The sequence below is a fragment of the Oryctolagus cuniculus genome, chromosome 21, assembly GCF_051225735.1.
Source record: "Oryctolagus cuniculus isolate XC-2025 breed Fujian yellow rabbit chromosome 21, ASM5122573v1, whole genome shotgun sequence".
Lineage (NCBI taxonomy): Eukaryota > Metazoa > Chordata > Mammalia > Lagomorpha > Leporidae > Oryctolagus > Oryctolagus cuniculus.
The window spans coordinates 10,772,267-10,783,611 of NC_142887.1; the positions used below are offsets into that span (position 1 = coordinate 10,772,267).

At 47.4% G+C, this 11,345-nt stretch overlaps 1 protein-coding gene across 2 annotated transcripts in view; it reads left to right on the forward strand.

The window, feature by feature from the left end:
• Positions 1–6,606, forward strand: part of ZCCHC8 (zinc finger CCHC-type containing 8) — a 28,576-nt gene extending 21,970 nt beyond the window's left edge. For both annotated transcript variants that reach the window (XM_051837773.3, XM_070066147.2), the window contains one exon: positions 1,167–6,606. In XM_051837773.3, the coding sequence (XP_051693733.3) occupies positions 1,167–1,930 (764 nt within the window). In that variant the 3' untranslated portion in view covers positions 1,931–6,606. The remainder of the gene's footprint in view (positions 1–1,166) is intronic.
• The last annotated feature ends 4,739 nt before the right edge of the window (positions 6,607–11,345 follow it).

Genomic DNA, 11,345 nt, shown 5'->3' on the forward strand with positions numbered 1-11,345 from the left:
AGATGAGGGCCCAGATGTAGGAGACTTTTTGTCTTGGACGGAGTGTGACTGCAGGGTGTGGAGGTGGTAATGATTGGTGAAAGGGTGAAAACCCAAACCCACAGAGGGGCCGAACAGTCTAGATCAGAGCTGCGGAATGGGAAGTGACCCAGGGTGGATTTCTGCCGAATCCTTGCCTCCTCCTCTCAGTAGCCAGCCTGTACTTGCAGCCACACTTCCTGCTGATTTGTCAGCTGTAGCGCCCCATCTGGGACCCCTTCTGGATCTCCATGCCTTACTTCCTACGCATGGCACAGAAGTGGATCCCTCAAGGGGTGTGGTCACAGGGCCACCCCCGAAGATCCTAACAACCCTCCCTGCAGAGCATCTTCCAGGTGACAGGTGGGGCACCTGCAAATCCAATTTTCCCCCTCCCAGGCCTGTTCCTTCTGGCCATTGAGTCACTGGACATCCTGAGGTCAAACAATAAATTGTAGTAAAACCTAATGTTGGGGCCGGTGCTATGGCACAGCGGGTTAAAGCCCCAGCCTGCAGTGCCAGCATCCCATTTGGGCACCAGTTCAAGTCCTGGCTGCTCCACTTTTGATCAAGCAGTGGAAGATGGCCCATGTCCTTGGGCCCCTGCACTCATGTGGGAGACCTAAAAGAAGATCCTGGCTCCTGGCTTTGGATCGGCTTAGCTCTGGCCATTGTGGCTAATTGGGAAGTGAACAATGGGTGGAAGACCTCTCTGTCTCTCTGTAACTCTTTCAAATAAATAAGATAACTCTTTAAAAACAAACTATTGCAGCTGGCGACACGGCTCACTTGGCTAATCCTCCACCTGCAGCGCCGGCACCCCAGGTTCTAGTCCCGGCTGGGACGCTGGATTCTTCCAGTCCAGCTCTCTGCTGTGGCCCGGGAAGGCAGTGGAGGATGGCCCAAGTGCTTGGACCCTACACCCGCATGGGAGACCAGGAGGAAGCGCCTGGCTCCTGGCTTTGGATCGGTGCAATGCGCAGGCCGTAGCAGCCATTTGGGGGGTGAACCAGTGGAAAAAGGAAGACCTTTCTCTCTGTCTCTCACTGTCTAAATGTGCCTGTCAAAAAAACAAACAAACAAACAAACAAACAAAAAAACGAATGCTATTCCAACTTCTGAAGTACCGGCTACCTTTATCATTTCAGATGGCTCGCGGGGCAGTGGAGGTTTTCACTTTCAGCCTCCGTTACCTCCGGACACTCCCCCTCCACTCCCACAGGGGGCTCCTTCTCCCGTCTTCACTCCTCCGCTCCCCAAGGGCACCCCCCCACTGACTCCCAGCGCCTCGCCCCAGGCCCGCGTGGCGTCCGCAGCCGTGGATGAGGACACGCTGACTCTGGAAGAACTTGAAGAGCAGCAGAGGCGGATCTGGGCAGCCCTCGAGCAGGCCGAGAGCACCCACAGCGACTCCGACCTCCCTGTGGACACACCCTTAACTGGGAACTCGGTTGCCTCGTCACCTGGTCCCACCGAGCTGGACCTCCCTGGGCCGGAAGGAAGCACGTCCGACAAGCAGGAGCTGGATCTGCTGGAACCTCAAGTACCTGACGTTTGTGCAAAAAAAGCGGAAGTTGAACATTGCTCGAGTCCAGACTCTGAGGCCACGCTGCTTCGTCAGGAGGAGGAGCCTGCTCAGCTGGATTCGAAAGGTGCTCTGGATAACGGCAGCGTCACGTCAGACTGTGACATTAGGAACGGAGGCAGCCAGGTGCCCCTACAGGTGGACGCCAGGCCTTCTACGGCCACTAAAGTTCACAGCCCCGTCCCTGACATGAGCAAGTTTGCAACTGGAATCACACCGTTTGAGTTTGAGAATATGGCAGAGTCCACCGGAATGTACCTCAGGATACGGAACTTGTTGAAGAACTCTCCCCGCAACCAGCAGAAAAACAAAAAGGCTTCTGAGTAACTGCTCCACGGAGCCCCGAAAGCTGTTTCATTGTACTCAGATGCACTTGTTTCCTGTTTGTCCTTGCCATGTTTGAAAATCTCTCCAAGATAAATGGTGGTCCACAAGCCCATTTCCAGGAGCGAGGAGACTAGGCTCCCTACTTTACTGTGTTTTATCCTCACTGACAGAACCCCGGGAGGGAGCTGTAAGTCTGCGATGGCTTGGAGACAGTTTGTTAAGGTTTGTACTATTTTTGGATTGTGTCCATCAAGAGTACTGGTTTTTATCTGTCTTTTGTACATTGTTTTCCCTTTCTACATTTTGCTAATTATCCTGTATACAAGTTTAATATATCACTTTTTTAAAAGAAAAAATTCTAACCCATTTCAGATTCATGTTTTCTGCTCCAGCAACGAAATGAGAACAATCAGGGATGAGCAGCTTTCGCCATGTAGAGTGTTCTAGTATGTGATGTGCACGCATCACTTTTAACAACACTTTTGCTTTGTTTGTAACGTCACTCCTCAGCTAAGCTTTCCATACAGGTGCGTTCATTTTTGTGTACAAAGGTTTAATAAATTAGTTTTCACACACATAATCTAAGATTTTGAGTACAGTAAAAGGAATTCACAGGTAAATTAGTGTATATAACCTTTTAAGTTTGGAAGTAAATTATGTGACTAAGAATTAGTCATACTACAAGAAATTGCAAGTTTAGGTGCTTTCACTATTTTAAGCCTTAAATAAACAGCAAATTTTTAAAAATATTATTTTGCAAAAAAAAACAAGGTGGAGGGCAGCTAGCCTTTATAAAAAAATAATTTTCTAGATTTGGATCCTAAGATCATTAAAAATTAAAAAGTAGACATAAACAAACTGCTTTTTAACTATCAGATGTAGGGAACAGAGCTGAAACTATGGTTTTGTCTTTATGTAGAATGCCATTCCATCTTTATGCTTTATACTTGGTCACGGTCGTGAAAGTGAACATGTGGAGATCTTGAATTCTTAGTCTCAGGTCCTGTTATCCTGCTCTCAGACCAACAGAGGAAGCAAAATAGAACCAACCATTCTGGATATGGGTTTCATTCTTGAGAACGTGGGTAATCAGATTTACTGTTCTATAGACAATAATGGGAAAGAGAATTCTGTGGAAGGGAGTAAATTTATTTTGAGGGCCCTTACAGAGCGCTAGAAATGGGGGATATGTTAAGTACCGTGGCCTTTCTTCCTCTGAGTTGAAGTACACACGCGTTATCTTACTCAACATTTCTGTCAGACAAATGCATTATCGCCACGTGGAAGTAAGGACAGGGAGGCACACAGAAGTTGAAGGGACTTGTCAGCATTCCAGAAGTGGTTCTCGGCCAGCGCCGCGGCTCACTAGGCTAATCCTCCGCCTTGCGGCGCCAGCACACCGGGTTCTAGTCCCGGTTGGGGCGCCGGATTCTGTCCCGGTTGCCCCTCTTCCAGGCCAGCTCTCTGCTGTGGCCCGGGAGTGCAGTGGAGGATGGCCCAAGTGCTTGGGCCCTGCACCCCATGGGAGACCAGGAGAAGCACCTGGCTCCTGGCTTCGGATCAGCGCGGTGCCCCGGCCACAGCGGCCATTGGAGGGTGAACCAACGGCAAAGGAAGACCTTTCTCTCCGTCTCTCTCTCTCTCACTGTCCACTCTGCCTGTCAAAAAAAAAAAGAGAAGTGGTTCTCGAGAGGGTGGTCTTCAGCTAACCTCTTAGCTATTCGCTGAATCATCCGAGTGCTTCAGATGCCCCGTTAAGTGTTGCGCTGGTCTAGCTGTCTGTGAATGCCAGAATTTCCTCACGGTTAAATGCTGTGAACCTCGCAAACCTGAATCCAGATCTCCACGCGCAGGCCCTGAACCCCCACACGGCCTCTCCCTGTCAAAAGCTCTGTGAAAGCACTGCACTCCCCCTGCTGCGCGCACACCTGGTTAGTGTTCCTGTGCTTTGCGGCAGTGAGAAGCACTGACAGAGTCCACTTGGAGAGAGCTCCTGCTTAGTTTGCGTCCAGTTCAGAAAGTGGCCACGTGAGGAGTGGGGCGGCCTTCAGATGCCAGAGCACGGCTAACCTCTTCAGTTAGAGGATGTTTGAAGACTTCTGGAAAAACATAACCCTTGAGTGAACCCTAAAAGTAGGCAGGAGGGCTCCACAGACATAAAGCAGTGACACGCAGGTTAACAGCCCGAGCCAAAGAAACAGGAGCACAAGAATGTGGGATGGTAGGGGGAAAACTCTTAAAAGATGCTCATTCCTGGTGCTGGGAACTCGGAATGCCCCCACTCCAGGATTTGAATTCATTAGGGAAAAGGATCCGGAAAGATCTGTGGAGTGACCTCATCCCAGCCGTATTTGCAGAAGATAAACCCTAATGCAGAATTTAGACTGAGTCAGAGTGGAGACCATTTACAGAAGGGAGCGCGTGACCTTGGGAAGGGTTTGCCTCTTGAGGTGCCCTATTTTTGAAATACATTCTGTTTGCTGTATTCGAGTATTAGGAAGATATGATGGGTGGAGGAAAGGTTGCTGTTTGGACTTGTCCGTGCAATGACAGGTCTCCAGGTGTGGGGAGGTGAGGTAATAGCCAAATACTGGTACTTCAAGATGGATTTGGGACAGGGTGGGGAGCTGCCTCCCACCTTTGCCTTGGGGCAAGAGGGGTGTGACTAGTAATAGGGGCAGCTAAAACAAAGCCAGCTCTTTGTCCTGTCCTTAAGCAGGTAAGTGGAAAGAAGGCACTGCCTTTGCTGTTTTTGAGAAAGATTGCATTTCTTTAAGGGGCCGGAAGTTCTGCCTACTTTATGCTACCCAGAGGCTTCCTCCCAGTGCTTTTATTCTCCAAGTTCTCTGCTGGAATCATTTGGGTTTTTGTCCTGACTTTGTTATCATTAGCAGGAAAAACCTGCAAGGGTGTTGTAACAATTTTTAGAACCAAAGTGGTTTGTGAGGCATGACTCAGTTCCCAAGAACATCTTCACACGGTGTTTTTTTTGTTTTTTTTGTTTTTTTTTTTTTGCAGAGTTTAGGAAAATTCCTTTTAGCCTAAGCAGCTTCACTTGATTTAATGGTATAGATTCACTTCAAATTGTTTAGGATCATTTTGTTAAAGGAAAGTGTTTATAAATACTTCTGAATTAGAGTCACTTAAATAATCTTGGCAAATGAGACATCTTGGAACAAGGCACGTTTGTAAATCACCAGCAGCTAACTAGGATGTCTGTGTGGGAGTGGGAGGGAGGAGTACCACAGCTGTCTAAAACGTGGTTTCTTGGTCTCCTAAAATGAAGTGCATTTGGTTGGGGGAGAGGGAAGGCAATGAGCAAGCAAGATCCAGTTACATGGAAACAACTCCCTCTCTGTTCATCCAGTGTTCAGAGCCTGTGTCTGTCATCCACGTTTAGGTCCTGAATTGGTGGATTGTCTCTCTTGGCAAACCACCTCTTTCAAGTCCATATCCCTGACCTTTCTGTTAGACATGCAACACAGATCCTACTGCCAGTACATTTTCATTTGTAATTAAATGACACCCGTCTTAGTCATTTAAAGACTAAAGTAGGTGTTTTTACTTTTAAACATTTTAAGTGTTTACTTTGTAAGCAGAAGGAATAATAAAGCCATAAATTTGAAGGAAACCATAGAGGATGCCACATCATTTTCCTTCGTACAGTATAGAAATTTATTTTTTCACCAATTTTCTAAACCTAAAAGTTTTTTAGTTCTCAAAATAAAAATTCTTGATTCTGTTGCTGATTAGAACTGTAGCACAAGTTTATTGTAAAAATTTAAACAAAACAACAGTGTAAAGGTCCTTTTAACAACTTTCAAAACAAAAATCAGTGTTCATAGTTTGCTTTGTCTTTTTCCTGAGCAAATACATGTAACTAAAGGTTTTCTTTACATGTATCTATAAGTAGCTTTTAATCAAAGTGAGGTTACTGTATTTTCCATGTCAGTATTTGGAACTAATTATTATTTAATGACCAGACAGTGGTATGCCACATTTTACTGAATCTTGTTTACAATATTGACTACAATATTTTGTTTACAATGCTGCAGTGAATGTTTTTAAAGGTAAACCTTTGAATCTTTGTGGAAATATATGCATAGGATGCATTCCATGATTATAAACCAGATGAAATATGTTACTTTTTGGCCATTTTTATTTCTAACATGCGTTTTTTTTTAAATATCTTTTCAATTGGTTACTTGATATAGGAGGCAGCTTCTAAAAGTTCATGGAGAATGGTACTAAGATATTTTGGTGCAAACATTTTTTAAATCCATGCATAATTCTTTCATAATACCCATCTTCCGTGAACTTTTGAAGACCTCTCATATTGTAATTATAAAAAAAAGCCTATCTTCTGTTGGGTATGCTGCAAAACCCTGTTTTCAGTTATGTATATAAGCGTTTCCTTCGTGACCGGACGCCGTCGTGACGGTTCGTTTCCCTGTTCCTTGGCCCTCTGATCCGGAGTGATGCTCTTGGACTACAGTCGCACTGCGGGCTCCACTCCTCCCTGGTGTTTAGCGGCGTGAGCCGTAGATGGAAGTCTCAGCACTTCTCCCATTTCTTCTTGTGTAGGTGATTATGCTAATTACTGCTCAGATTCCTCACTGTGTCCTCACAGATGACTATTTTTTTGGATTTTCTTTATGAATAAACTGGTAAGACTCCTTTTGTTGGATTTTTTAACATAAGGATTAAATGGGGAGAAAAAAAAATCTACAGAAATGGGATGGGCCCCAGGGTAAGCTTTTGCTTGAGGTGTGGGCATTTCGGATCCAAGTGCCTGGATAGGGTCCTGGGGGCTTGGAGCTTCTGATTCAGCTTCCTGCTACCCACATGGAAGACCCAGAGTTCCTGGCTCCTGGCTTCAGCCTGGTCCAGCCCCAGCTGTTGCAGGCATTTGAGGAGTGAAACCAATGGATGGCAGATCTCTGTCACTCTGCTTTCAAAGAAGGGCCAGCATTGTGGTGTTCTTGGTTAACCTGCTTGTAATCCAGCTCCCTGCTAATGTGCCCGGGGAGGCAGCAGTCTGGCCCAAGTCCTTGATCCCTGCCGCCCACCCAGGAGACCTGGCTGAAGCTCTTGGCTCCTGGCTTCAGCTTGGCCCAGACCTGCCTGTTGTGAGCATTTGGGGCGTGAACCTACAGGTGGAAGATCTTTGTTCTCTATGTCCCTCTATCTTTCAAACAAAATTAAAAAAAAAAAATGCTTTAGAACCTAACCAAGAGCAAGAACAAATGTTGAAAAAATAGTTATGGTCCCAACCTTTTATCTGTGATAATGGGAAATGGTGTATACCAGGAATTCTGGACAGTAGAAATGCATTTTAAAAAACCCAACAAGATTCACTCAACACTATGGGTACATTTGGAATATCTGGAATACAAGAAATTGCTGGAAGTACAAGAGGTGTAACCCTGTCTGAGCTGGATTGACCTCCGACTTGTGGTGAGGCGGATTTGTTCATCACAAGTGAGAATGAGTGAAAGTGCATCAGGGCAGGCTGTGGGAGCAGAGCCAGGGCCAGTTTCTCAGGGGTTGGTTACACGATTCCTGCTTCTTCCACCTGCCGGCTGGATCTGTTCAGATCTGGATTCTGTAACCAATTACAGTCGAGTCATTGCACTGGTCCAGCTGGAAGTGTTTACTTAGGAGCCTGTGGGAGAATTCCCAGCCCTGCTGGAGGAGTGATCAGGAGGGCAGGCAGGCACGTGCTGCACTGTAGGCCCTGCTGCCTACAGTCGTGACTGAGGAGATGTGAGCTTCCCTGAATGGTATCCACAACCTGCGCGGGCCTCCAGGTAAGAATCTCGAGTTAGGGGCGGGAGTCCTGCCACAGCAGTTCCGCCCGCGTGTGGGAGACCCACATCTCATATGGCGGTGCCTGGTTCAAGTCTTGGCTCCTCCGAATTGGATCCAACTCCTTACTATTGTGCCTGGTGGTTTTAGTACTTGTGTCCCTGCTACTCCAGGACCCAGATGGAATTCCAGGCTCCGGACTTCAGCCTGGCCCACCCTTGGCTGTTGGAAGTGAACCAGCAGTTGGAAGATTCTCTCTCTCTCTTTCTCTCCCTTCCAAATAAATCAATAAAACGTTAAAAAAGAAGTAAAGACCACTCACTTTAAGGAAAAAAAAGGGGTGGAGGGGACAGCATAGTGGGCAAAGCTACTGCTTGTGATGCCAGGATCTCATATGAGCACCAGTTTGTGTCCCTGCTACTCCACTTCCAATCCAGCTCCCTGCTAATGGCCTGGGAAAAGCAGCAGAAGATGGCCCAAGTCCTTGGGCCCCTGCACCCATGTGGAAGGCCCCGATAAAGCTCCTGGCTTTGGTCTGCCCGAAACCTGGCTGTTGCAGCTGTCTGGAGAGTGAACCAGTGGGTGGAAGATCTCTCTCTGTCTCTCCCTCTCTCTGTAACTGCCTTTCAAGTAAATTAAAAAAAAAAAAAAAGTTGAGGCCCGCTTTTTTTTTTCCTTTTAAAGATTTTTTTTTTTAGTTTATTTGAAAGGCAGAGTTAGAGAGAGAGGGAAAGAGATCTTCCGATAGCTGGTTCACTCCCCAGATGACTCCAGGTCTCCCACCGGTTTGTGTCCCGGCAGCTCCACTTCCGATCCAGCTCTCTGCTAAGGCCTGGGAAAGCAGTAGAAGATGGCCCAAGTCTTTGGGCCCCTGCACCCGCATGGGAGACCTGGAGGAAGCTCCTGGCTCCTGGCTTTGGATTGGCACAGCTCCGGCTGTTGTGGCCAATTGGGGAATGAACCATTGCATGGAAGACCTCTCTCTGCCTCTCCTCTCTCTGTGTAACTCTGACTTTCAAATAAATAAATAAATCTTTAAAAAAAATAATAATAAGAGGACAGTAGGGGCCGGCGCTGTGGCATAGCCAGTAAAGCCACCACCTGCAGCACTGGCATCTCATACAGGCGCTGGTTTGACTCCTGGCTGCTTCACCTCTGATCCAGCTCCTGCTATGACCTGAGAAAGCAGTAGAAATTGGCCCAAGTCCTTGGGCTCCTACACCCATATGGGAAACCCACAAGAAACTCCTGGCTCCTGCCTTCGGATTGGGTCAGTTCTGGCCTTTGCGGCCATCTGGGGAGTGAACCAGTGGATGGAAGACCTCTCTCTCTCTGCTTCTTCCTCTCTGTAATTCTGCCTTTCAAATAAATAAATAAATATTTTAAAAAAAGAGCACAGTAAGGCACATCTTTGCCTTTCCATCTTAACTACACCTACACAAAGCATTTAAATATATTGGTAATGTTACTATGAACATCAGAATAAAGAGCTTAGAAAACTGCTTTAATTCATCAAAAAATGAAACATTTTCTGATGAAGGAAGTTTACATGAGGGCAAAACAGACTCAAGAGTTGGAAGAGGCCTTACAGATCATAGATTCCAAACTCACAGCCTGATGCTCTCGCAAGATGTCAGCCAGCCCCTACAAGGTAATAAATAGGAGAGGTGTGGTGGCGCAGCAGGGTAAGCCACTGCTTGGGCTGCCTGCATCCCACATCTGAGTGCTGGTCAAGTCCCAGCTACTCCATTTCCAATCTAACTTCTTGCTAAGGTAGATGATGGCTCAAGTGCTTGGACCTTCGCAGCCCACTTGGGAGACCTTATGGAGTTCTAGCTTCCTGGCTTTGGTCTGGCCCAGCCCTGGCTGTTGTGTTCACTCTAGAAGTTCACCAGTGGATGGAAGATCTCTGTCTCTGTCTCTCTTGCCCTGCCTTACAGGTAGATGAAAATAAATGAAGATTTTTTAAAAGATCTATTTTATTTATTTGAAAGTCAGAGTTACACAGAGAGAGGAGAGGCAGAGAGAGGTCTTCCATCCAATGGTTCACTCCCCAATTGGCCACAACAGCCGGAGCTGTGCCAATCCGAAGCCAGGAGCCAGGAGCTTCCTCCAGGTCTCCCATGCGGGTGCAGGGGCCCAAAGACTTGGGCCATCTTCCACTGCTTTCCCAGGCCGCAGCAGAGAACTGGATCGGAAGTGGAGCTGCTGGGACACAAACCGGTGCCCTTATGGGATGCCGGCATTGAATTAAAAAAAATTCAATTTCTGAGGCCGGCGCCGTGGCTCACTAGGCTAATCCTCCGCCTTGCGGTGCCGGCACACTGGGTTCTAGTCCCAGTTGGGGCGCCGGATTCTGTCCCGGTTGCCCCTCTTCCAGGCCGGCTCTCTGCTGTGGCCAGGGGTTACAGTGGAGGATGGCCCAAGTGCTTGGGCCCTGCACCTGCATGGGAGACCAGGACAAGTACCTGGCTCCTGCCATCGGATCAGCGCGGTGCGCCGGCCACGGCAGCCATTGGAGGGTGAACCAACGGCAAAAGGAAGACCTTTCTCTCTGTCTCTCTCTCACTGTCCACTCTGCCTGTCAAAAACAAAAATTCAATTTCTGAAAAATTGCAAGTTGGATATTTCCATTTTCAAATCTCATGTGCAGCAAACCATCCCAAAACTTAGCGACTGAAAACATCCTTAGTTCCTATTCCCGTGATGCTGCAAGTTGGCTGGAGGCCCTAGACTCAGTCACGTGACTGGGGAAGGATGGCCCTAGACTCGGTCACGTGACTGGGGATCGAGGGTCCCAGGTGCCTCACTCCTTTGTCCGGGGCCTCAGAACTGGCTGTGGTCAAGCCTCAACTTCTTTGCTGTCTTGGGGAAGCTGAACTCACAAGGCCTCTTGAGGCTGAGCTGCGGAACTCACACAATGTCACTTCCCCACATTCCTTTTTTTTTTTTTTTTAAGATTGATTTATTTATTTGAAAGGCAGAATTACAGAGAGAGGGAGAGACAGAGGTCTTCCAACTGCTGGTTCACTTCCCAAATGGCCACACAACAGACGGAGCCGGGCCAGTCCGAAGCCTGGAGCCAGGAGCTACTTCCGGGTCTCCCACGTGGGTGTGGCAGCCACCTTCTACTGCCAGCACTGCAGGCAGTCTCACCTTCCACATCCTGGCACTGGCCCCTCCCCCACATTCTACAGCAAGCCGGAAGCCCAGGTCAAAGAGCGGGAAGGAGATCCCACTTCTTGATGAGTCCAGCCAGAGTACTGCGGGTCTGTGTGGTCCAAGCTGCCGGTATGTACTGAGTATTTTAGGCAGTGTTGTAAGTCTCTTCAGGTCTTAAATTGAGGTTTCTCGTGTATCATGTCATTACGTAGTGGAACCCATATAATCTAACATGTGTGAATAATAATACGTCTTAAAACTATTTTTAAAACTGACTATATGAGACTAAAAATAGGTAACTTCTAGAAGAGAAAAAAAAGTGAAATAAGATGCTGTCCTAACGTCAGAAACTACTAAGATAAGAATGTCAAATAGTAGCATGAACAAAGCAACCTAATTTTAGTGCACCACATGTTTGGCCCTCCAAGGGCACACTGAACTCAGG